Raw genomic sequence first — 27,401 nt, 5'->3', positions numbered from 1 at the left:
TGCCTGTTGCACCTGCATGCGTACCTTCAGCGACTGGTGCACAAGGACACCCAGGTCTCGTTGCACTTCCCCTTCTCTCAATCTATTGCTATTCAGATAATAATCTACCTTCCTGTTTTTGCCACCAAAGTGGATAACCTCACATTTATCCACATTATATTGCATCTGCCATGCTTCTGCCCAATCACCCAACCTGTCCAAATCATCCTGTACTTTCTCGGCATCCTCCTCACAGCACACACGCCCACCTAGCTTTGTGTCATCTGCAAATTTGGAGATATTACATCTAGTTCCCTTGTCTGGATCATTAATATATATTGTGAATAGCTGGGGTCCAAAGACCGATCCCTGCGGTACGCCACTAGTCACTGCCCGTCACTCAGAAAAAGACCCGTTTATTCCAACTCTTTGCTTTCTGTCTGCCAATCAGTTCTCTATCCAAGTCAATACCTTGCCCCCAATCCCATGTGCCTTAACATTACATGCTAATCACTTATGCGGGACCTTAACGAAAGCCTTCTGAAAGTCCAAATACACCACATCCACTGGTTCTCCCTTATCTATTTTACCAGTTACATCCTCAAAAAATTCCAGTAGATTAGTCAAGCACGATTTACCTTTTGTAAATCCATGTTGACTTTGTCCGATCCTGTCACTGTTTTCCAAGTGCTTTGCTATTACATCTTTTATAATGGACTCTAGCATTTTCCCCACTACCGATGTCAGGCTTACCGGTCTGTAATTCCCTGTTTTCTCTCTACCATCTTTTTTGAATAGTGGGGTAACATTAGCTACCCTCCAATCCATGGGTACTGTTCCAGATTCCATCGAATGTTGGAAGGTGATCAGCAATGCATCTACTATCTCCAGGGCCACTTCCTTAAGTACCCTAGGATGTAGATTATCAGGCCCTGGGGATTTATCGGCCTTCAATCCCATCAATTTCCCTAATACTATCTCCCTACAAATACTGATTTCTTTCAGTTCCTCCCTTTCATCGGACCCTATGTTCCCCGACATCTCTGGGAGCTTATTTGTGTCCTCCTTTGTGAAGACAGAACCAAAATATGTATTTAGTTGGTCTGCCATTTCTTTGTTCCCCATTATAAATTCCCCTGATTCTGACTGCAAGGGACCTACGCTTGACTTCACCAATCTTTTTCTCTTCACATATCTATAAAAGCTTTTACAGTCAGTTTTTATGTTCCCTGTAAGCTTACTCTCATATTCTATTTTCCCTTTCTTAATTAATCCCTTTGTCCTCCTTCGTTGAATCCTAAACTGCTCCCAATCCTCAGGTTTACTGCTTTTTCTGGCCAATTTATATGTCCTCAATTGGATCTTATGCTATCCCTAATTTCCCTTGTTAGCCACGGTTGAGTCACCTTTTTTGTTTTATTTTTATGCCAAACTGGGATGAATAAATTCTGTAGTTCATCCATGCGGTCTTTGAATGTTTGCCATTGCCTATCCACCATCAACCCTTTGAGTGACATTCCCCAATCAATCCTACCCAACTTGCGCCTCATACCATCGTAGTTTCCTTTATTTAAATTCAGGGCCCTAGTCTCTGAGTCAACTAATTCATTCTCCATCTTAATGAAGAATTCTATCATATTATGATCGCTCCGACCCAAGGGGCCTCGTACAACAAGATTGCTAATTAATCCTTTCTCATTACATAATACCCAGTCTAAGATGGCCTGATCTCTGGTTGGTTCCTCGACATATTGGTCCAGGAAACCATCCCGTATACACTCCAGGAATTCCTCCTCCACAGTATTGTTACTAATTTGGTTAGCCCAATCTATATGTAGATTAAAGTCACCCATGATAACTGCTGTGCCCTTATTGCATGCTTCTCTAATTTCCCTTTTAATGCCATCCCCAACCTCCGCATTACTGTTTGGAGGTCTATATACCACTCCCAGTAACGTTTTCTGCCCCTTGGTATTTCTCAGTTCTACCCATACAGATTCCACATCATCAGAGCTAATATCCTTCCTTACAATTGTGTTAATCCCTTCTTTAACCAGCAATGCTACCCCACCTCCCTCTCCTTTTTGCCTATCTTTCCTGAATATTGAATACCCCTGGATGTTGAGTTCCCAGCCTTGGCCACCCTGGGGCCATGTTTCCGTAATCCCAATCAAATCATATTCGTTTACCTCTATTTGCGCAGCTAATTCATCCACCTTATTACGAATGCTCCTCGCATTAAGACACAAAGCCTTCAGGCTTGTTTTTTTAACACTGTTAGACCTATTAGAATTATTATTTACTGTGGCCATGTTTGATTTAAACCGTTGATTTCTCTGACTGCCACTTTTGTTTTTCTCCTTCCTATCTTTTGCTTTTATCCTTGTTTCCCTTTCCTCTGTCTCCCTGCTCAGGCTCCCAACCCCCTGCCATTTTAGTTTAAACCCTCCCCCAGAGCACTAGTAAATACTCCCCCTAGGACATTGGTCCTGGCCCTGCCCAGGTGCAAACCGTCCGGTTTGAACTGGTCCCACCTCCCCCAGAACCAGTTCCAATGTCCCAGGAATTTGAATCCCTCCCCCTGGCACCATTTCTCTAGCCACGTATTCATCTGAAATATCCTTCTATTTCTACTCTGACTAGCACGTGGCACTGGTAGCAATCCTGAGATTACTACCTTTGAGGTCCTATTTTTAAATTTACCTCCTATCTCCCTATATTCAGCTTTTAGGACCTCATCCCGTTTTTTACCTATATCGTTGGTACCTATATGTACCACGACAGCTGGCTGTTCACCCTCCCCTTCCAAGATGTTCTGCAGCCACTCTGAGACATCCTTGACCCTTGCACCAGGGAGGCAACACACCATCCTGGAGTCTCGTTTGCGGCCACAGAAACGCCTATCTATTCTCCTTACAATAGAATCCCCTATTACTATAGCTCTACCCCTCTTTTTCCTCCCGTCCTGTGCAGCAGAGCTACCCCTGGTGCAAGCAAGTTGGCTGCTGCTGCCTTCCTCTGATAAGCCATCCCCCCAACATTACTCAAAGTGGTGTATCTGTTTGAGAGGGGGATGTCCACAGGGGACCCCTGCACTACCTGCCTGTGCCTAGTACTCTGTCTCCCTGGACAGCGACACCAGCAGGCCACCCAGTATTATTTCCTAAGTCATTTCCACATGAATGACAAGATTCATGTCACACACCACCCTGACTAAGAAGCTTATCGCCGATCCTTCATCGTCGCTGGGTCAAAATCCTCGAACTCCCTACCTAACAGCACTGTGGGAATACCTTCACTACACGGACTGCAGCGGTTCAAGAAGGTGGCTCAACACCACCTTCTCAAGGGCAACTATGGATGGGCAATAAATGCTGGGATTGCCAGCGACCCCCACATCCCATAAATGAATTTTTAAAAAATGTACGGAATCACATCCCCATCTTTCTATGCACCCCCCACACACACTCCCTCACAATCACTCTCAATGTTATGCCATGACAACAACTAACAACTCACAAGGAGTAAAATTGGTATTGGCACTTCACTCCATCATAGTCTCCCTCCAAACATCTATCCTATCCATTCTTTACACTCATTCCAGCAGTCTCACTAAAGCTGCACTTCTGTCCCTCATTGCAGGAAAAGAGATCCCACAATAAGTGGGAGAGGGAGAGAACAGGAGGAGGACCACCATCTGTGGTGCAGCTCACCCACGCTGAGGAGTCAGCTCTGGACATTGTTGGAGGTGCTGAGGAGCTTGAAGTGGGGGTCGGAGAGACGGGTTCAGCAGAACAACCTGGTAACAGAATTATTTTCCAAATATCTGATTTGGCATTCATGAGTAACTCATATGGGATATGGGGGGAGAAATTCAGTATTGCCTCGTTTGGGGTACTAACTTTGCCGGGGCGCTAAAAATTAGCGCTCCTGTGCTGGAAATTGGTTGGTTGCGCCCCAAAGGGAAGCGGGGCGCTACTGGAGGCGCCCTGCCTCCCTCTTGGGGCACTGTGAGTGAATATCGTGGCGCTACGTGCTGCAGCGCCACACGCTGCAGCACGTCATGCTGCAATATTGCAGGCCTTCCTCCCCTTCTTAAAGGAGAGGGGCCTTGTGCAGCGCGATCTGGGGCCCGGCTGGGCCCCCGGGGATCAGGAGTGCAGGCAAAAGAGCCCGGCACCCAAGAGAAGTGCCAGGCTCTTGGAGCGCAGCCGGCACTCCGCGGGTGAGGTGGGTTCCGGATGCCGGGGACGGGAGCGCAGGCAGGTGCTGGCAGGCAGCCAACAACAAAAATGGCCGCCCCGCACCGCGCCTTTAATTTGCGCCTCCCCAGCCGCAGGTATGCCACCCTGACCCTGTCGGACATAGCGTCCGGCGGTAAATCAGGGGGCACTCCCGAAGATCGCGGCCGGGGCGTGAGCAGGGCGCTGCGCACACCGATGACGTAATCGCCAGCGGCACTGCGCTAACGGTTAGCACCACCACCAACCTCCCGCTGAATTTGGCGGGAGGCGTGGGCAGTGCCGCGCCCGGGCGCTAGTTGGTTTGCGCCCCACTTAGCGCCCTCTTAAGGCGCTAACGGGTGGCGCAACCAACTGAATTTTTCCCCCATGATGTTCATAGAGATTGAGTGCTAATTATTTGCACAAGGGAATGTGTGTGCAAAGTACATATCACGTCTAAATCATGTCTTTATTCTCCCACAGGAGCATCAAGAGCCCCCCTCCCTACTGTCCAGGAGGAAGAGCAGAAGGACTCCTCAGAGGAACCTCCAGCCTCTGAGGGAGCATCGTCAGCAGAAATGAGCACACCCTGCATCAGCACAGAGACGCACACCTCGGTGGATCCAACGTGAGATAGAGTAGTGTTGTCACCTGGTGTATCACAAATCACAAGTGAGCAAGAGCAGATGGTGGAGACAGGGACAGCAGTGGAGAGTCCTCGTCGGAGACCGCAGGACTCTCCTAACTGTGCTGAGCTGCATGCAGACGCTGAGCCTCGGGGGCCATCCAGAAAGAGAGCGGAGCTGGAGCTTTAGGAACAAGTGCAGGAGGCTCTGACTGGTCTAGCAGCCACGGTGACTGCGAGTATGCAGAGAATGGAGGATTCCATCTCAAATATGAGCAGCGCCATGGTGCAGGCACTGGCAAATGTAGGTGCTGCCATGGAAAGGATGGCAACCTCCATGGAGAACATAAATCGCCAGACACAGGAGAACATGGTAACACTTCTAAATAGATGGTCAGCTATGAAGGATAGATGGGCATCTATCGAGGAGAGAAACCAGAGGTTCATGGATGTCCTTGTTATGATTAATGTCAGCTCAGACACGGGCCCTCATGGCCCCACTGATGTGCAGCAAGGTGCTCTCCAGCTACTTGCCGCGGCAGAGAAGTGTGGGTGGCCCACGAGAGGGATGGTGGTGGAAGGGGAAATGGAAGTGGGGGCTCTTCTCCAAGCGCTCAAACTGCCATTCCATTGCCAACCCCTCAGTCAGAGCCCCAGATGCCTCTCCCAACAGAGATAGCCGAGTCTTCCCCTGCACAGCCGCAGGAAGAGCAGAATTTGGCGGGGCCCTCACAGGCTCCACGACCCAGAGGACGACCGCCAAAGGCGTCTAAGCAGGCGCAGCAGTGAAGTGAACAGGCTGCCTCTGCATCTGCTGAAGCCACAGGGGAAGCACCACGAAGAAGCACGTGTAAGAGAAAGCTAACACACAAATAGTCACAAGGGTAGTCACTTAATTGCTTTCATATAAATCAGTGTAATGTTTGTGTTCTATTATTTTATTGTATTAAAGTGATGTCATGTGAATGTTTCAAAGCATTGCCCTATGTGTGCTCACATTTGGAAGTGGCACAGTGAGGGGTGAGGGTGCCTTTCATCTGAAGCAATGGTGGTAAAAGAGCTAGGAATGCACAGTTCATTGTAGGGCTGCTCTATGGTGTGGAAGTGGGGCCATGCAAACCTTCATGTGCATGTGGCAGCCACATGTAAGTGATGCCAAAGTTAAGTGAATCTGCCATGGATTAGGCCATCCCTTGCCTCACGGGCAGCAATGTGCTCGTGTGCTGGTCGCTCTGGGTCAGCCACCTCCTCCAGGTGTTCCTCATCTGCAACCTCATTCGGCTCTTCCTCCTCCGGCTCTTCCTCCTCCTCCTCCTCCTCTGAAGAGGCTGTGTGCTCTGCGACCTGTTCCTCAGGCAGCACTAATTCCCGCTGCAGTGCGATGTGCAGGGCACAGCAGACCACGATGATTCTGCAGACCCTGGCTGGTGCATACTGTAGGGCTCCACCAGATCTGTCCAGGCATCTGAAGCGCATTTGAGCAACCCTATTGTTTGCTCAATGACACTTCTGGTGGAAATGTGCCTCTGATTGTAGCGCTCCTCAGACTCGTTTGATGGCCTCCTCATCGGTGTCATTAGCCACGTCTTCAGGGGATAGCCCTTGTCTCCAAGGAGCCATCCGGAAAGGTCATTTGGTGGAGCGAAGAGCTGAGGCACAGTGGACTGCCGCAGGATGTAAGAGTCATGGCAGCTGCCAGGGAACTTGGTGCACACATGCATAATGCTCTTCCTGTGGTTACACACCAGCTGCACGTTAAGGGAGTGGAAGCCTTTGCGGTTCCCAAATACTGCTGGGTTGTTATGGGGTGCCCTGATGGCCACATGGGTGCAATCAATGACGCCCTGCACCCGTGGAAAGCCAGCCAGATTGACAAAGCCTAGTGCCCATGCGGTAACACTTGCTTCATCAGTTGGAAAGTGGATGTAATTGGCGGACTTTTCAAAGAGGGCTTCGATAACCTGCGTGAAGCATTTGTGTGTGGCTGACTGGGAGATGCCGCTAATGTCTGCTGCTGATCCCTGGAAGGACCCCGATGCAAAGAAGTTGAATGCGGTGGTGACTTTGACAGCCACTGGTAAGGAGTGTCCACCCGCTCCTCTGGGCTGCAGGTCTTGGTGCAGCATTGTGCAGATGTCAGCGACTACCTCTCGCAAAAGTCTCAGCCTCCTTTGGCACTGCTGCTCACTCATGTTGAGGAAGCTCATCCTCTGCCTGTAAACCCTGTGTTGGGGGTATCTCCTGCGGCGCGGGGCAGCCAAGCCCTGACAGCCTCTGCCCTGTGCAGCATCCGGCGGCTGAGGAGAAGGTTGGAGCTCTTGCTGTTGGTGCTGCTGCTGTGCCTGGTTCTGCTGCTGCTGCGGATGATCCTCTTCCGATTCTGAGGACCAGGATGAGAGAGTATAAATGGTTCCCATTCTGCTGTTATATCTGGAAGTTGCGGATGAGATATTATCAGGAGTAAGTCAATGGGGTGAGAGCTTATTCTAAGGAGGTGACAGTGCATATAGAGTTCACAGCACACACTCACAACCTCAATACAGCTCAAAGGTCTCCTCCAAATCATGAATTCAGCCACTTTGGCCTTTTGAAAATGAACTGGTGTGATAGGTAAGTTTATATGCAGCAGTTGCAGCTGTGAACGATTCAGCTCATTGGAAGACCCGACACACTCAGCTGGCGTGTTTGCCGAACGACGTGAAACACGTTGAAAATGTGTGAAAATGGAATAAGCCTGGCAAAATAGCATTTAACAAGGAGTTAACAAGCTGTTAACAACCTTAAATGTCTCTCCCGCTGCTTGGTGTCGGGTCGGCTGTGAAGGCGCCGGCCCGACACTTTGGAAAGTAGTGTGGAGGCGGGTCAGCGGCGGGTTCCAAACCCACCGTCAATCATTTGGAATTTAACAACTGACCCGCCTCCGAACCTGCCCTCTGAGCGCCGGCAAAATCGCGGCCACAGTTTCAGGTCTGTGACCTTTTCTGTTTTTATTTCAGATTTCCAGTATCCACAGTATTTTGCTTTTGTACTATAATTTATAAAATATTCTTGGGACAAAGCACAGGAACAGCTCATTGATATACCAAAGTCTTGCATGCACAGATGGTTGAATGTAGATTCATGTTTGCAGTTTGTCACACTCCGAGCTCCTAATCTCAGCAGGGTCTATCAATAGGAAATGCCAAGCATAGGGGAGTCACATTCCCTATAGACTGGGAGGAAATGCTAGTGGAAAAAACACCCAAGACCTCTGTTGTACGCCTGCTATACAGGACCATTGATGGTAGCCTTGGAGCAGGCTGCTTGAGCCATCTTAGTCTGGGAACAATGTATGCTGTAGCTAATTAGCATCAGATATTTGCAGTGAATCATTTCTTTCGATAGGATTTGAGTAATGTGTGCATTAGGAAGATGATGATGACCCACCGGCCTCAGATGGGTAAACCGTTACTCTCCATACTCCAAATCAGTGTGAAGAGTTGAAACCAATCATTGAGAGTGAGGTGGCTGAAGGTAAGTGGTTCTATAATGCAGGAAGCTGTTAATACCATTTATACTGTACTAAATTACTTTGTTATTTTTGGGGTGTTTTTATTAGGGATGTGTTTTTCATAGAACTTAGAATATTCCTCAGTGACATATTACTCATAAAGGAATCAGATGGAAAAAACAGACTCATTCCAATCATGTAGATGTTAAAGAAGACTCTTTGTTAGGCTGTCCTGAAGGCGCAGCTGGTAAGTGCACGGCTGAGCCTTGCACAGCAGCAGAGGAAAATTGTCCAGAGAGTACTGTGCACCCATTACGAAGCCGACCCGATTTTCTGTCCATTAAGTTAAATGGATGGAAAATTGAACCGGATTCAACATGGCACAGTTTGGAAACATCATAGAACTTTAACTAGTACCATCTATAATTAGCCAGCTTGGCTAATGGCTCAATAAAGTGGCTATATTTAAAGTGCAGAAGTGTATATAATTAAATGAATGTAAAGCAGTGTTGCTTTTTTATTGTATTCAGTCCTGTTAGCTGTACATTTTAACTAGATAGCACTGTTACACATTCCTTTCCAGATTATGCACAAAATCTGGTTTGCAGCCAAGGTAATTCTGCATTTCTGCATTACTGTTCAGCTTGTTTTTTTTTATAAGTACAGCACACAATAGTGATAAATACCACATGTGCTGATCCTTCTATTAAATCCTTTTTTTATGCAGTGGAATCCTGATGTTACACAAGGAGAGGATGGAAAAATGTTGTTTGTAACTAGATGTTTTACAGATATACTGTACAACCGTACTGCGTCAGGGAGAAACTGAGTTGCTAAAGATTTGCTTATATGAAAACATTTCCAAGAATCTGTTTCTATCCAGTTTATATATAAATGGATTTGACATTTCTATTTAACAGTGTTCTGGGATTCTTTACGACCCTCAACATTATAAGTTTACAGGAAATTAATTCTTTAGATAAGATATGATTGAAGAAAAGGTCTTTGTGTTCTCAAATGGTTATATAGTTGATCTCTGTAAGAGTGAAATTCTTGCCGTCGCAAATTTTAATGAACAAATAGAAATGAATAAAAAGTGTGTTTAACCTCTTCATACTCTGGTCTACTTTTGTGCTAAAATTATTACAGGCAGAAATTTCACCCCTTGCATTCCCCTAAATTATTGTGATACAGTAAAAACAACATTCATTATGTGTAATTGTTGTGATTAGCTGCTCTGGTGGTTCAGTTGGCAATGCACTGAATGGTGTCATCTGAGTCACTCAAATCAGGAAGGTCCCAAGTTCAAATCCTGGTCTGTGCTGAGTTGTCCAATCTTGGCTATGGTGAATGCTGTAATTGTCCTCTGCAAACAAGGACAGGGACAAGTTAAACATTGGCCAAGGTTCACTATCTTCATTATTAGCCAATGATGTCTGTTGGAAGTGCGTATATATAGGCTTCAGGTGAGGGAAAGAACAGCCTTGTTGGTGATGGTCGGCCAACACTTAAGCCCCTATTTTACTATTGGCGGGAGTCATGCATGCGGTGGCCGAGGCAGATGGCAAACTGTCCTGACCTCAGCAGCGCACCCTGGCACTCAGGTACATAATTAGGAGGGGGTTTGGGAAGGCTTCATGGCTGGGGAAGGGAGGGGAATCCTGGGCCAGGGGAAGCCGAAACATTCCTCTTCTGGATCCGGTTCCTCTTCATGCTAGGTTGGGCTGACGTCATCAGAGCACAATCTGCATATTTTAAAAATGATTCTGCTGACTTCCGGCAGGTGCCCCTCTTGCCTGTTCAGAACAGTTAAAATCGGAACCCAGAGGAAGACAGCAGGACCTTAGTGGATCAGGCCCACAGGCGATTTTAACTGCCCACTGCCAGGCATCATTAAAATTGACCCTTTACTGTTTGGACTCACACAGGACACTTGGGCAATTTACTGAGGGATGCTTGTGGAAACATACATCAGCAACTTTCAGATGTCAGTTTTGGCTCAATGGTAGCACTCATGCCTCTGAGTCAGACAGTTGTGGGTTCAAACCCCACTCCGGAGCCTTGAGTGCATAAGGTATGCTGAAACTTCAGCGCAGTACTCAGGGAGTACTGCACTGTTGGAGGTGCCATCTTTCAGATGACACCTTAAATTGAGGCCCGATCTGTCCCCTCAGAGGAACGTAAAAGATCCCACAGTACTATTTTGAAGAAGAGCATCCATGTTCACCCGATGTCCTGGCCAACATTTATCCAACATAATTAAAACAGATTATCTGATCCAAAAGCAAAATACTGCGGATGCTGGAAATCTGAAATAAAAACAGAAAATGCTGGAAATACTCAGCGGGTCAGGCAGCATCTGTGGAGAGAGAAACAGAGTTAATGTTTCAGGCCGATGACCCTTTGTCAGAACTGGAAAAAGTTGGAGATGGAACAGGTTTTTAAGCAAGTGTAAGGGCAGGGAGAGTGGGGGAGGAAAGAACAAAAGGGAAGGTCTGTGATAGGATGGAAGGCAGGAGAGATTAAGGGACAAATGGGATGATGGTGCAAGGCAAAAGGAGATGGTAATGGGACAAGTTAAGAAACAAAAGATGGCTCTAGATGAAGTGTAAATGGCAATGGCTGAATAAACAACAGCTGCCATGTGAGAGAGCGATAAAAAAAAGGAAAAAAAAAGATAGGGGCAGAGGTTATGGTCTGAAATTGTTGAACTCAATGTTGAGTTCAGAAGGCTGTAAAGTGCTTAATCGAAAGATGAGGTGCTGTTCCTCGAGCTTAAACAACGATTTACTTGTACTTCTTGCAATTTAGTATACTGTATTCACTGCTCACGATTGGGTGACCACTTTGCGGAACACCTCCGTTCAGTCCGTAAGGGTGACCCAGAGCTTCCGGTTGCCTGTCAGTTTAATTCTTCGCTCCACTCCCATTCTGACCTCTCCATCTTTGGCCTCTTACACTGTTCCAATGAAGCTCAACGTAAGCTCAAGGAACAACACCTCATCTTTTGATTAGGCACTTTACAGCCTTCTGGACTCAACATCGAGTTCAACAATTTCAGACCATAACCTCTGCCCCTATTGTTTTTTTCTCTCTCTCACATGGCAGCTGTCGTTCATTCAGCCATTGCCATTTACACTTCATCTAGAGCCATCTTTTGTTTCTTAACTTGTCCCATTACCATCTCCTTTTGCCTTGCACCATCATCCCTTTTGTCTCTTAATCTCTCCTGCCTGCCATCCTATCACAGACCTTCCCTTTTGTTCTTTCCTCCCCTCCCCCCTCTCCCTGCCCCTACACTTGCTTAAAAACCTGTTCCATCTCCAGCCTTTTCCAGTTCTGACGAAGGGTCATCGACCTGAAACGTTAACTCTGTTTCTCTCTCCACAGATGCTGCCTGACCTGCTGAGTATCTCCAGCATTTTCTGTTTTCATTTCAGATTTTCCGATCATTTATTTAATTACTGTTTGTGGGACCTTGCTGTGTGCAAATTGGCTGCCATGATTCCCTACATTACTAGTGTTTTGGGAAGTCCTGATAGTGTGAAAGGCGCTACATTAATGCAAGTTCATTCTTTCTTTAAGAGGAAGGTAAATATGGAAAATTTGGCAGAAAGGAAAGTATTGTGGTTACAAATCAGACAATAAATTACATTCTTACAATGAATGTCAGTTTACATATTTAATAAATAAGCCACTGAACACTGTGATGTGTAGCTTTGTGTTGCACATTAGATGGCTGTGACATCTAGGGTCAGAAATCTCCTCGGAGGTGTTCCTGCTCCACCACCCTAACTTCGATGGAAGTGCGGCAGAAACCGTGTTTATTGTGGCAGAGCGGGAGTGAACCCGAGGAAGTTCATGGCCTAGGTGTTTGTGAGGCTACTAATATAGATTCCTAGTTAAATCCTAATCAACAAAGGGTTTATGTTCATCTTCTGCTGCCGTCATTTCTGTCAGCTTGCATCATGGCACACAAATTTAATCACCAAAGATGAAAGAGAAATGTACACTCATGCTGAATGATTTACGTCAAGCATCATGATCGGATGCCAAAGCCTTGCTGGAAAGTAAATTGTACAGTTAAATTATCTTTGCTGAAGTGTGCTGTAAGAATCATAAAATAGTGTCTTTTTTTTTTGATGAGGTATGTTGGGGTAAAGGTTGACCCTTGTGTTAGTATCTTGGATGATTTATTGTGGAAAATTGGGGTGGAAAGAAGATTGGAAAAAAGGTTCAAAATAGCTTGAGCTGATTGTTTTCAGACATCAGCATTTAGCTGCGGACTCTCTTGGCCTGAGCATTCATCCATTTCAGGAACACAAAGGCTGGTTAGCCTGGGAGCAAAAAATGTTTGTTCCTGGTGCATTGTGAGAGCTGGGTGCAGCGCCTAAGCAAGCAAAGGCTTTTCTAAATGAAGTGTTCTTTTTCAGAAATACAGCCTCTGACTTCTAGTTGCTTATATCAAAAAACAGAATCAAAACACCAGTGAGAATGTCCACTGGCTACAAATTTACAGGCATTAATTTTCTTCTTGACACAATGAGAAGAACATAATGAAATCAGGTAGAGCTGTTTCCATTCACCAGAGTGAAATTCACAGCAACGGGGCATATGTTACTCTTATAATGGCTGTGATTTTACTGAAAACCATGCTAGTGTTTTGGGAATCAGCCAATGGGAATTACATATTTTCATTTAGGGTGTAAAAGCAGTCTGGTGCTCCAAATGTCAAAGATGGATATTTTAAATTAAAAGTCATCTATTTAACATGGTAAAGAAGAAATGCTATAACAGAGTTGTTTCTTTTGTGTGAGTGTAAGCATTTGAGTGGCGAGTTACAGTAGATGTGAGTCAGAGGCGGTGGCAGACAACACTGTTTTGATGGATAGGCCTAACTCAAGTTTAGCACATAATCATGTTCAGTTTGCTTCACTGAACAGCCTCAAGATAAAAGACTTTAAACAAAAAATAGATTCGGCTGATGTCAGTCTTGCAGTGATGTCATCACTGAGAGAGGGTGTTCGTGCTGCTCAGTCCTCTTTCTGCTGCAGTAGACAGAGTTAGAGCTCGGAGGAATAATCTGCCACTTACTGGCTGAGAGGCAACAGCACATTTGCTTTAAGCTACAAAGCTTCTAACAGTAGACTTTTGTAGTTTAATTCTTGATGCGGCTTGTCCAGTCTGTTACTTTGTAAAGTGCACTTTACAAAGCAAAGTAGTCATAGTCAGTGCAGTTTTAGTGAGTGAGAGGATGCCAGCCCTTAACATGGACTGTGAGCTTTCTACACTGCTTGCCTGTCTGGTCGATGTGGAAGTTTTTACCAGTCAAGAGATTAAGGTATACTATTTAATATTCCTTTACTTTGTCAGCTATCTCTAAATATTTAGACTACCCATTTAATGTGGTATTTATGTTTCCTCTGGACTGAATGCAGCTGTGTAACTGTATTACAATCTTGTGCACAATATGCTTTAAACAGAGCAGGAGTAATGAGCAGTTTTTTTTGTCTGTAACAATAATTGATTGTACAGTATGTTTAAAAATTGGCTTCCACTTTCCTGGAGGCAAATGTACTTTGCAAAACAATAAATTATGATGGGATCCTTTAGCAGTAGATTAACCCTTCTTATTACTCTTTATTCTCTTGACAACTGCCTATATGATCCTGATTGTGTGAATTAGCTTATTTCCTAATGCAACTAAAGTTGGATGTCGCAATTTCTCCTAATGACTTAAAATAACTAAACTCTAACTCCTGGTTTGGCCAAACCTGTCCCTTTGCTGTTCTTCTGAATTTATTTGATAATGGATTTGGTTAGCTGAAGATTAAAAGTAAGGAGACTGGTTAGACTGCATCAATAGCATAGGAAAGAAGTTGAAGAGGAATTTGGAGCAGCTTGGAATAAAAGGAACAAAACAATTAACGGCAAATAAAATGTAAGTATATGTGCATTGTCATGATTGTGATAACTTAAATATTACCTAATCTTGTTTGGAAATACAGGCTATAATTTTGCTGCACATGTGAAGAGCAGCTAACAGCACCTTAAAAAAATTAGCTGCAGGACCGAAGTGGTATTTGGCATAACGCAAGCCTTTGTAGTCCTTTACCTAACATTACAGAGCCTGTGTGTGTGCGTGTGTGTGTGTGTGTCTCACTTTTCAAATGGATTAGTAATCACAGACCCCCCCCCCCCAATCTACATTATAATACAATATAATACTCATAATATGAAAGGTCTGCATATAAATAGTGTTTTAATAATGCTTTTAAGAAAACAGATATTTATTTACAGATATCAGTGAGATGGATGTGCCTGCTTCGCAATGCAGAGTCTGTCTATCCTTGGTATAATGTTTTTCCCAGGTGAGGGAGGGAAAGTGTCCCTAATTCCGCAGCTTAAACTCTACCACCACGTTTCCTGAAAATATTGGTATAGTAATGCTAAGGACACTCTGGCCTAGAAATTCAGTGGGCTTTGCGCCCAGTTACCACCCAAAGAGGGCTTCTGCGCCAGTCTGGAAACTTCGGGCTAAATTCAGTGACGCGCTAATTGCGGCGGTAGCCGGTAGCGCTGCGCCGCCACCGATGACGTCATCGGTGTGCGCAGTGCCCCGGTTCCGCTCCGACACCGGTCCGACCCCCATCTTCAGTAGCGGCCGCCTCTTCCGTGGCGGCCGCTAATAACATTCAGAGACCGGGTCCGTACTGCAGCCTTAGTGGGGCGCTTTAAGATGGAGGTGCGGTCGGCCGCTTTTTCGGCGGCCGCCTGCCCGCACCTCCTTCCCCGGCCTCCTCCACCCCCCCCCCCCCCCCCGCGGCATTGCCGGCTGGTTTCCGGGAGCCCGGCACTTCTCCGTTGTGCCGGGCTCTTTTGCCGGCACTCGCGATCGGGGCTCCAGCTGTTGCAGGCACCTCCCCCTTAAGAGAGGGAGGAAGGCCTGCAGTACCGCAGCCTGCCGCTCCGCTGCAGGTGGCGCTGCGGCAACTAGCGCACCGATATTCAGTTTCAGCGCCCCAAGCGGGGGCGGCCACACCCTTGAACAGCGGCCGTCCTCGACTTGGGGCGCTGAAACTGAATATCCGATGGGCGCGAGTGGCTCCGCGCCCAGCGGTAAATTCTGGGCGCAAGCGAGCTGGCGGGGCTATACCTAATTTCTAGCCCTCTGTATTTAGAAGGTGGCATGATTTTGGCCACCATTGTGTCATTGCACAGTCTGTGATCTGTTGTAAAGAGGGTTTTTCTAGTGGGTTAGCTGAGTTGGTCTGTTTTCCTTCCTTGTAAAATAGCATAGCATTTTATCCAGGGAAGAGACTTGCGAACTGATTAAACTTTTAGCCATACCCCTCAGATTTAAGGGATGGTCTCTAAACTGCAACTTGAAGCTAAGTATTGTTTCTTAGTCTGGACAACTAGGAAAGCTTTGTTGGTAAACAACAATTTGGGAATTGATTCTAAATGTGTTTATAATATTCAGGCATCTGCCCTCTTAGGTTCGACAGCAAGCCCACTCTGTGCTGCACATGTGGCAGCCACACTCCACTCCCACCTCCCGGCTCACACCAAGCCTGCCTCAGGCCACACTCTCACATTATTTCGCAGACCCCCTGGAAAGTCTCTATGGCCCCCAAGGGTCCACGGACCCTAGTTTGAGAACTACTGCTGTATATCTCTGTACTTCTATTGCACTGTGTTCTGTATAAACCACAGAGATGTTAAAACAAATCTAAAGCTTTTGATGTTTTATTGAGTTAAAATGGAACAGACACTGGATAGCAATGAAACACAGATATATCATCTACATCAGAGCCACTCAATTTTTCGCTACATTACTTAACTTTTCTTGCTGTTCCTCTAAAAACTTTAAATTAATTCCTAAATTGTTATTTAAAACACAATATTAGGGCACGCTGAGTTCCACAAAGTTATGGCACAGCCCTTTCATTATGGGATCGGGTCTTCTCTTTGAAAGGTGTCCGATGTAGTTGTGGAAGAACTCTTGGTGAACATGGGACCAAAGCACAAAACTGTTGATAATTTATTAATTTCATTCAGACAGGCCATGAATGAATGGTGGGTGTGAGAAATTGGTGCAGTAGGGGTACTGTTCTGAAAAAAGGATTGAGACACATTGTTGGGTCAGTATGGAGGAAACTCCACCAGCATAGTAAAAAAAATTCCATACTACAGCGTGGTGTTTATCAAAACGAGCTTAAAATTCACCAAGCATCAACATTGGAATACCCCACCTGAGACTTGAAATAAAAATCTAAGATAAGGAGCATCAAATTTATGGAAAATAAATGCACTTTTCACATTAGGGAATATAACTCACTCAGTTTCATTGCTCCCCATTGGGTTCCATCTACTTATTAACCTATGTTAGTAATGTGTGTGTGTACCCAAGCACTAATTATAACACATGAAAACTATTTCAAAACAGCTTCCAGAGAACAATCTTCATTTCATCTTTGTTTTGTATGGTTATACTTTTATTTCCTTACAAAATTTATTGTTAACCTTTCACTAGACATCATTTTAAAAGATTATGGGGGAATCAAGGCCCCAACTTTCTTTCTGCCAGAGGTCAAGTATATTTTCAGTCAGAATTTTAATTTTGGGCTAGTCTTTGGAATCTAGTGCATGTAGTTGTGGAAGAAAGCAGGTACAAATAATATGGGTTTATAATTTTCCATTCCCCAATAGCAGCAAAAGGGCTCTCCAGTCATGAAACCTGGCTGATGTGGTATTATCTGTACATATCCATTTTATTTTGTATTTTTTAAAGGAAGGTTTTTGGTTTAAAAATAATTTACCAAGCTAATCCTCTAATTCTCCCAAAAAGGTTAGAAAAATGTAAGATAGGCTGTTTGCCTCCATGTAAAATAATTACCAAGAGTATTTCAGCACCTATTCAGGTGTAGTTTTAAAATATCTATTTTCCACTGCTTTGTAGGAAGACTGAATGCCAAATCTGTATATCAGGATAGTTTGTACCCAATTTTTGTGAATTTTTATGTTTTTGTTGGAAATACTATCCTTAATATACCTTTATGATATATTAAAGCCTTTGAGGGTTGGTATATCATTTTTGGTTCCATATACACCAATATTCCCAGCTAGAATGGAAATGATTGGGTAATTACCCCGTCAATCACGTCTGGAGACCACACTGCTATAAGTGACTGGAATTGACTTTACGCACTGAATTTGTATGTAGCTATCCTCCACTCACTGCATTTTGCTGGAGAAATCACCCTGCTTTTATTGGAGACATTGGGGGGAATTTTGCCAGGGGTGGCGGGTATGGAGGCAGGACTGCCGGGAAAATGGCAGAAACTGGGAGCGGGTACCAACCCCGCTCCCAACCCACCTCCGTCGCGCAGGGACCCGTCTCCTTGAAGCGGGAAGGGGATTACAGCCATTTAACTGCCTGTTAACAGGTAGTTAACAGGCAGTTAAGAGGATTATCCCCATTTTACCCCTGCAAGTGCAGGCTTCCCGATGGCTGCGAACCTCGCCAGGGTCAGCGAGGCGAGCAGTGGGTCTGCAGGGGGTGAAAAGGATCTAAAAGTGTGCTGTGGAGGTGAGTGATGGATGCAAGTGTGGAGAGGTAAGTATGAGAGGTGAGTGTAAAATGTTAGAAAAAGTTTACTTACCTTGATTCGGAGGTGCCTCATCTCAACGGCAGAGATGACAGAATGGCTGCTGCATTTTCAGATGCAGCAGCCATCTGGTTTCTGCTGAGGAAAGAGGTTTGGTGAGTCTTCGTTGCAAGGACTCACTTTAGAACAGAGATGGTCAGTGTTTGACAGCTTCTCTAAGCTGTCAAACGCTGACAATTCACCGGTCAAAAGTTTTTGACAGATGATACGTCATATGCTGATGTCCTCTGTCACCGGCTTTCCCTTAATTGGCAGGCTTAGCCCACAGGGCGGGCTTAACAAGGTAAATCAAGGGAAAGTAGCATGGGTTGGCCGGACGTTGTTGGGGACGAGACTAAAACCCGAAAACCAGCAGTCCTGCCTCCAACAAAATCCATCACATTGCTGTAGTTTTGGTCATAAGTTCTGTTTGCTGTAGTTCATAGAGACTCTTTTTAAATAGACTCCGTAGACAGTTTGCTGCAGTGCGCTGTTTAAAGAGACTCTGGTTACTGTAAAATAGACTGTTTGCTGGGAGTCCTGTTTTACGTCCTGCCCTACCTCTAACTCATTGGCTGTCACAGTGGTGTCAATAGACACCCTGATCATTTCTGGGCTGTGACCAAAAATTGCTCAAGGGCAGATTCACAGGCCGCGATTTTGCCTGCCGAGGCAGGTCCGGATCGGCTGGGGTCGGTAGCGCAGTCCCAGCCTGCTGCTGGCTGCAGTCAGCTCTGTTGAAGTGAATTTACGATGGTTGGGCTTGTTAAGCCTGCCCAGCGAGGCTCCCAGCCATTTAAAAGGAAACGGATCTGATGACATCATTTGATGACACGTCATCAGCCAGTTTCCTTAAAGGGGCCATGTCCAAATTTACTTTGACAGTTCTGCTGTCAGCGTTCAACAGCATTGAGGTGCTGCAAATGTTCAGGCTTGGGCTGATAAGTGGCAGATAACATTCGCGACACAGAAGTGCCAGGCAATGACTATCTCCAACAAGCGAGAGTCTAACCACCTCCACTTGACATTCAGTGGCATTACCATCGCCGAATCCCCCACCATCAACATCCTGAGGGTCACCATTGACCAGAAACTTAACTGGACCAGCCACATAACTACTGTGGCAACAAGAGCAGGTCAGAGGCTGGGTATTCTGTGGTGAGTGTCTCACCTCCTGACTCCCCAAAGCCTTTCCACCATCTACAAAGCACAAATAAGGAGTGTGATGGAACACTCTCCACTTGCCTGGATGAGTGCAGCTCCAACAACACTCAAGAAGCTCGACACCATCCAGGACAAAGCAGCCCACTTGATTGGCACCCCATCCGCCACCTTAAACATTCACTCCCTCCACCACCGGCGCACCGTGGCTGCAGTGTGTACCATCTACAAAATGCACTGCAGCAACTCGCCAAGGCTTCTTCGGCAGCACCTCCCAAACCCGCGACCTCTTCCACCTAGAAGGACAAGGGCAGCAGGCGCATGGGAATACCACCACCTCCAAGCTCTCCTCCAAGTCACACACCATCCTGACTTAGAAGTATATCGCCGATCCTTCATCGTCGCTAGGTCAAAATCCTGGAACTCCCTACCTAACAGCACTGTGGGAGTACTTTCAACACATGGACTGCAGTGGTTCAAGAAGGTAGCTCACCACCACCTTCTCAAGGGCAATTAGGGATGGACAATAAATGCTGGCCTTGCCAGCGACGCCTACATCCCATAAATGAATAAGAAAAACACTGACAAGCACTGTACAAAGGTGCACGGCTGCACCCAGGCTCTCCCACGACTCCCTCCACATGCTTATGGAGGGAGTCACAGCATGCAGGGAGTTTCTCTTCCCTTCCAATGGGCGAAAGAGATGTCCCCAGGAGACCAACGCAGCCTGGTTGCAGGTTGCACAGGAGGACACAAGCAGGGATGTCGTCAGGAGGACTGGCTGCAGTGGCACAAACCTTTCAATTATCTCAATAGATCAAGAAACGTTACTGCAAAGCCACACTCAACCTTATCCTGCGGTGCCGCTCATCACATCCCAATCACTCTGCCTTCCCTACCCTACTCTGGCACATCCTTACTCACATCAACTTACCTTGCACCTCCACCCATGCCTCTCTATCTACATTATCACTTCCCCATCTCACTAGCCACCCCTCACACTCACCCTCATCCTATTGCAAGCATACCAACTAACAACACACAAGGGTAGGCACTTGGGTGTTTTCGGCAATGTTCATGTGAAGTTTCTGTTAATGTGTTGTGAAACATTGAAATCTTTATTTTCAACACTTTGTTTTCTTGGACAGATTTGTCTGCACCTTTGGAAGTGGCTTAGTGAGTTGCAGTGAATGGGGAGACATAAGGGTACCCCCCACAATGGTGATGAGTGTGAAGGAATGGATTGGACATTGTAGGGATACTTTATGGTGTTGGTGTGGGGTGGTGCCAACCTGGCGCATCATGTGGCAGCCAGGGTGTGCAGCGTCAAGTGAAGTAAATCTGGCCATGGGTGAAGCCATCCCTGGCGTCCTGGGCAGCAGTGTGGTCGGGTGCTGATGCCCTGTGCCCTCTGCAGCATCACTTGATTGCGGAGAAGGTTCGTGTTGTTGTTGGTGCTGTTGGTGTACCCGGTGCTGCTGGTGTTGAGGCTGATCGTGGTGGGAGTCTGAGGACCAAGGTGAGATTTCTTTCAATGATGCTGATGGAATAGATGACATGCGATCTGTTAATGGTGAGAGAGGTTGTTCCAAAGAGGTGACACTGGATAGAGAGATTGCTCGAAACACTTGCATAAAACTGAATCTGTCTTCCAAATGCAGTAAGCAACAGCTTCTAACCTTGGAAAGTGAAGACCTATGAAATGTGAGCTTTTATAGACCAGTTGCAGCTGTCAAGTTTATAAATCATCCCATGCTGACACAACACCTCCTTACCTGACGTGATCCCTGAGCAGCGGGGAAGCGTTGGTGAATTCTAAGGGCAGGATTTTCTGAATGGGAAGCTTTTGGAGGTGGGATTGTTGCTTGCTGGGTTTCAATCCTGCTTCCTTCAGCTTCTGGCCAACCAGCAGGAATTTCCCCTGATTGACCTTGTTTAGCCCGCCCAGTGGGCTCAGCAGGCCAATTAGGGGGAAGTCAGTGACAGAGCACGTCAACGTATGACGTGTCATCTGTCAAGAACTTTTGAAAGAAGAAATGTCATCGTTTGACAGCTCTGTGAAGCTGTCAAACACTGACATTCTGTGTAATTTGATGAGGCCTTGTGTTCAGGACTCATCAAACCTTTCTACTTTGCAGAAATCAGCTGGCTGTTGGATCGGAGGCTTCAACAGCCAATCTGTGATCTCCACAATGGAGATGCCAGGGACTCCGGCTCCACAGCGGCTGAAAGCTATAGGTAGAAACAAAGGTAATTTAACTTTTTCGAACACTTTACTCTCACCTCACATACTTACCAGTCCACACTTGCACCCATCACTCACCTCTTCATCGCACTTTCGGACCCCTCCGACCCCCGCAGACCTCCCACTCACCTCTTACACCCCGGCGGGGTTTCCCCAGGTCGGGAAGCCCGCACTTCAGCACGAAAAATGGGGATAATCCTATTTTCTGCCTGTTAACTACCTGTTAACAGGCAGCTAATAGGCTTTAATCCCATCCCGCCTCCAAGGAGATGGGATCCGGGGCTGAACGTCTTCCCACCTCTTGGCAAGAGGGCACGGAGGTGGGTTGGGGGCGGGTTTGCCACCCGCCCCCAAATTCTGCAACTTTCGAGGCAGTCCCGCCTCCTCGGGGCTGAGAAAATCCAGCCCTTAAAATCTAAAGGTAAGCTTAAAATAATACTTACTTGCCTCTTAACAATCCAGCTAATGATCTAAATTGCCTCCCCCGCCACTTCCAGCACTGACAGACCCGACACCTGGGAGACTAGCATGGAGGCAGGTTGACAGTGGGTTCCCTACCCACTGTCAATCATTTCAAATTTCACAACTGACCCACCTCCGATCCCGTCTGCTCAGCGCCGGTACAATTCGGGCCACACTTTCTCTGCGATGTTGGGACTGTCCAAGGCCGTATATGTTTGAATGAGCAGTGGCAGTTCTGTTCCTTGATGAGCTAACAATGAATCCAATAGGGCCCCATTCTTTGGAGCTCGGAAAAAAACAAAACTAGGTATAAAATTCTGTGCAAGTCAGACCAATATTGTGTCTTTGCATAATATTGCAATTTTCCCTGTAATAGTAAAGAAAATGAATATTTATGTTAATGACCTTAGTTCACATCCACTTTAGTGTCTATTTCAAACGTTGCCCACTTGAGAACTGGACTCGAGATTCCAATTCCAAAGTTTAAAAACAAAATATTCCTCTGCTGGATTCAGGGACAGGAACTTATTTTCTCTTTTGGGAGACTGGGGGGGATGGGTCAGGAGAATGAAATGTTTTAAATGTGAGAATGGTCAAATAATAATCATTACAGATAAATTTGGAACCGTGTTTGTGAATGTCAGTTGAGGAAATTTTCTCTGACATCCTTATACGCATGGTGTCTCCTCGCTTTATATTTTTGAAACTCCATTTTTTTCTGTACTTCCTAGCACATGAAAATACAGCAGGACAAAATGACTAACCTAGGGGCCAGTACAGATCAGCATTTGCCTCAGAGGAAACAGCTTTTTCTTTAGTACCGCAATGGAAAATATGGAGCCTTAACTGTCTGAACCAGTTATTTTAAGGGTGGAAAATTTCAAATCCTTTTCTCCTCTTCTTTGTTAGGCAGGACCAGTGATGTAGGCAGGATTTTATTCAGAGGGTGTTTGTATAAGAGCTTGCCAGACCAAACAAAACTACTTCAAAAGGATTATTTTTCAAATCGGAATTTCACAATAAGTTTCAAATAGAAACATTATTACTTCCATTAATTTAACAATACAAATAAAGCAATTGAAAAGAAAAAAACAGTCTTGTTCAACAATGCGTCACTACTCTATCAATAACTTTGCTATGATGCACTCCAATACCCCGGTGAACATTGAGACGCGCAAGCCCAAGTAATCGGTTTTCATTGGGCGAACTGCAGAGTGACTAGTCTTGGAAGAACATCCATTGTTTCTGTTTTCTATCAAGTGGCCTAAGGCTTGTTTTTTTCAAAGAAGGAGTAGTCCAATAAAAAAATGCTAGAAATTTGCGGGGGGGTGGTGGGGGGTGGCGGCAGGGGGAGGGGGGGTGTTGAAACATCTTGAACATCCCCCTGCCTACGTCACTGGGCAGGACTTACAGAAAATAACCACGTAAAGTCCATGGGACCTACAATATAAAATGGACGGTGAAATACAGTACCCGAGAGGTTTTCCTCTTGAAAATTTTCAGAAACAGGGACCCTGGTTAATGGTCTCCTCCCTCTCCTCACAATTCACAGAAAGCCAGTAGCAATGCATCGTCATACCAGTTAGATCCTCAAAAAATTCCTGAGTAGCTGAACATTTCAATACCCCTAGTCATACCTAAGATAGAAATGCTACAGCACCCCTCACGCATTTGACAAAGTTGTACCTGTGAGTCTGTCAAGTGACCACTCAGAGTTCTTGGAAAGACACAAATAGGCAGCAGCCAGTATGTTTGAGCAATAGATCAGATTTATTAAGCTTACAGCGTAATTAATACTTAACATTAGGCGATAGTAAAACGAATAGCTCGCAGCCCTTGGCCTCTGGAGCCCTTCGGACACAGGCGACGTCATCGTAAGTCTGTTCCTTTTCTTCGCAGCAAATCTCTGTGTGAAGTTGTTCTTTGAGTATTGAGGTTTTAACCCATTCCTTATCAACAGTTCGTTTGGCCAGTGTCCATATATGGTCTTTAACAAAATCACCTTTTTTAATTGGTTCTAATGGTCAAAATACCATTGTCACTCATGTTAAGGGTAGGAACCTGGCCACTCTTTTTCCAGTACACTTCCATTAATTCTGTTCCACTGTCATGTTATCTTGTTTATAACTTTTCACCCCATTGGAATTTACCATATCTCTTTCATTTTATTGCCTCCCTGGTAAAAGGCCTTTATACCAAGGGTCCATATCATTCTGCTGTCTCACTTGTCTTGAGGTATTCAGACTATCTCACTTTAATCTACCAGATAAATACCTTAACTTCCATGATCTCTCTCATTTTATTGGAATTTATACTAATTATCCTTTAAATATTGTTGCAATTAGTTTTGTTAAGTGAATTCTAAGTTCTATTCAGCATTATAGAAACATAGAAACATAGAAGATAGGAGCAGGAGTAGGCCATTTGGCCCCTCGAGCCTGCTCCGCCATTCAATGCGATCATGGCTGATCATCCAAATTCAGTACCCGGTCCCTGCTTTCTCCCCATACCCCTTGATCCCTTTAGCCTTAAGAAATATATCCAACTCCTTCTTGAATATATTTAATGAATTGGCCTCTACTGCCTTCTGTGGTAGAGAATTCCACAGGTACACCACTCTCTGGGTGAAGAAATTCCTCCTCATTTCTGTCCTAAATGGCTTACCCCTTATCCTTAGACTGTGACCCCTGGTTCTGGACTCCCCGACCATCGGGAACACCCTTCCTGCATCTAGTCTGTCCAGTCCTGTCAGAATTTTATAAGTTTCAATGAGATCCCCTCTCATTCTTCTAAACTCCAGCGAGTACAAGCCCAATCGTCCCAATCTCTCCTCATACATCATTCCTGCCATCCCAGGTATCAGCCTTCGCTGAACTCCTTCCATGGCAAGAACATCCTTCCTCAGATAAGACGACCAAAACTGCACACAATACTCAAGATGTGGTCTCACCAAGGCCCTGTACAACTGCAGCAAGAAATCCTTGTTTTTGTACTCAAACCCTCGTGCTACGAAGGCCAACATACCATTTGCCTTCTTAACCGCCTGCTGCACCTGCATGCTTACCTTCAGCGACTGACGCACAAGGACACCCTGGTCTCGTTGCACTTCCCCTTCTCCCAATCTATTGCCATTCAGATAATAATCTACCTTCCTGTTTTTGCCACCAAAGTGGATAACCTCACATTTATCCACGTTATATTGCATCTGCCATGCTTTTGCTCAATCACCCAACCTGTTCAAATCATCCTGGAGTTTCTCAACATCCTGCTCACAGCACACACGCCCACCCAACTTTGTGTTGTCTGCAAATTTGGAGCTATTACATCTAGTTCCCTTGTCTAGATCATTAATATATATTGTGAATAGCTGGGGTCCAAGGACCAATCCCTGTGGTACCCTACCAGTCACTGCCTGCCACTCGGAAAAAGACCCGTTTAATCCAACTCTGCTTTCTGTCTGCCAACCAGTTCTCTATCCAAGTTAATAACTTGCCCCCAATCCCATGTGCCTTAACTTTACACACTAATCTCTTATGCGGTGTCTTGTTTTGCACACTTTGTACAAAAATAATAAATTGCAGGACAACAGAGTATTACAGTTTAAACTCTTTTAATGAAGCATCAGGTCTGTAAGCTTTCTCAATCAATAAAGCACCATGTGTACAAGATGGAGTCAGGACCCTGGGTCTTCCAAAACAATAGCAGTCCTTACAGATGCCTGCAGGCCAATGACAACTCAGCATGTGATCACATGTGAATATAATAGGTATTCCTTACAGATGCCTGCGGGCCAATGACAATTCAACATGCAAATGTTACATCCCCTTTTAAAAGAAAAATGTTATGCATTACTTTTAAACCTTTCTTCGACATAATGTTCTCAGTAGCATCAACATATAAGTAAACTCAACATTTAACTAGCACTGAAAACATCTCAACGTTTCAATAACGATGTACAGTTATTTTTTTAGGGCAGCGATCCGCCTACACCCTTTGACAGTTCACAAGTCAAGGATAACTCTAGGCTTGACCTCTCGTCGGAATGACGGTGTTGTTCTTTGGTGTTCAGGAGGTGCCTGCGATTGCGGCGGTACACCTGTCCTTCTGGGGTGCGGACGTGATACGATCGCTCAGTGTCAGCTGGCTGGATGACGACTGCTGGCTTCCAGTAGCCACGCTCCTGGATTCTGACGGATTCTCCATTGTGCAGCGGCGGCAGTAGTCTAGCTGACCTGTCATAGTATCTCTTTTGATGTTGCTGTCTCTGTACACGTTTTGCATGCACTTGCTTGCGAAGTCTGCGGCTCATCAACAGCTGTGCTGGTGACTTGAAGTTGTCAACCGGAGTGTTGCGGTACTTGAGACTGATGAAGGGGTCTCTTTTTCTGCTTTGGCTTTGTCCATGAGTGTTTTTGCAATCTGGACAGTTTTTTCAGCAAGGCCATTACTTTGAGGGTAATGTGGGCTTGATGTAACATGTGTGAAATCCCATGCCTTGGCAAACGACTCAAACTCTTTTGATTTGTATTGGGGGCCATTGTCTGAGACTAAAGTCTCTACCATGCCATGCCTGGCAAAGGCTGCCTTTAGCTTGTGGATCACAGCTGCAGATGTGGTGCTGTGAAGCTTGTCCAGTTCAAAAAATCTGCTGTAGTAATCAACAGTCACTATGTAGTCCTCGTTGTTCCATGTGAACAGATCTGTTGCCGCGACCTGCCAGGGCCTGTCTGGGATACGGTGAGGTATCATGGGCTCTTTGACATTTGATGGGCGGCGTTCTAGACAAATGGAACATTTTCTGATGATGTCCTCAATGTGTTTGCACATTCCGGGCTAAAACATAATGTCACGTGCTCTTTGTTTGCATTTTTCCATGCCCATATGTCCAGCATGAATTTTTGTCCACATCTCTTCTCTGAGACTGGTAGGAATGATAATTTTCTCCCCTTTGAAGATGATTCCGTTGATTTGTGACAGTTCGTCTCTGTGGTTCCAGAATTCAGATATGCTCTGAGGGCATTTCCTCCTTTCCTCAGGCCATCCTTCATGTATGACTTTGCTCAGCAGTTGTGAGTTGTGCATCTTTCTCTGTTCCTGCTCAGATCTCCTTCAGTTTTGAGTCACTCACAGGTAAGCTGTTGTACACCATGTGCACCTGCACATCCATGCCTTCACTGAGGCTGCTGTCCTGGTAGCTAAGAGACTTTCTGGAGAGCATGTCTGCGACAGGAATGTCTTTGCCTGGACGGTGAATGATTGTGAAGTCATACTTCTGTAGCTGAAGGATCATTCTCTGTAGCCTTGGTGGGGCTGCGGCTAGTGGTTTCCTCATGATTGACTCGAGGGGCTTGTGGTCGGATTCCACAATGACTTTTCGGCCATAGACGTACTGGTGGAAATGCTTACATCCAAACAGAATTGCATATAGCTCTTTCTCAATTTGAGCATAGTTGATTTCACTGTCTGTGAGAGATCTGGAAGCGTAGCCGATGGGCTTTCCTTCTTGCAGTAATACTGCGCCTAGTCCGTACTTTGATGCGTCCACTTATAGTCTGAGCTCTTTGTT

The 27,401-nt window shown here is 45.7% G+C and overlaps 1 protein-coding gene across 4 annotated transcripts in view; it reads left to right on the top strand.

Annotated features, from left to right (window-relative positions):
* LOC147112623 (calcipressin-2-like) overlaps positions 1 to 27,401 on the top strand; it is a 533,757-nt gene that overhangs the window by 282,855 nt on the left and 223,501 nt on the right. Inside the window, exon 1 of one of the 4 annotated variants that reach the window (XM_085997078.1) lies at positions 13,046 to 13,658. The exons of the other annotated variants lie outside the window; for them this stretch is intronic. Coding sequence (XP_085853204.1) covers positions 13,572 to 13,658 — 87 coding nt within the window. The 5' untranslated portion in view covers positions 13,046 to 13,571. Of the gene's footprint in view, positions 1 to 13,045; positions 13,659 to 27,401 lie in introns of those variants that run through there. 4 annotated transcript variants of the gene reach the window in all.

Source organism: Somniosus microcephalus, chromosome 9, assembly GCF_052327205.1.
Source record: "Somniosus microcephalus isolate GS21.2 chromosome 9, FLI_Smic_1.0, whole genome shotgun sequence".
Lineage (NCBI taxonomy): Eukaryota > Metazoa > Chordata > Chondrichthyes > Squaliformes > Somniosidae > Somniosus > Somniosus microcephalus.
This window is presented reverse-complemented; position numbering and strand designations above follow the sequence as displayed.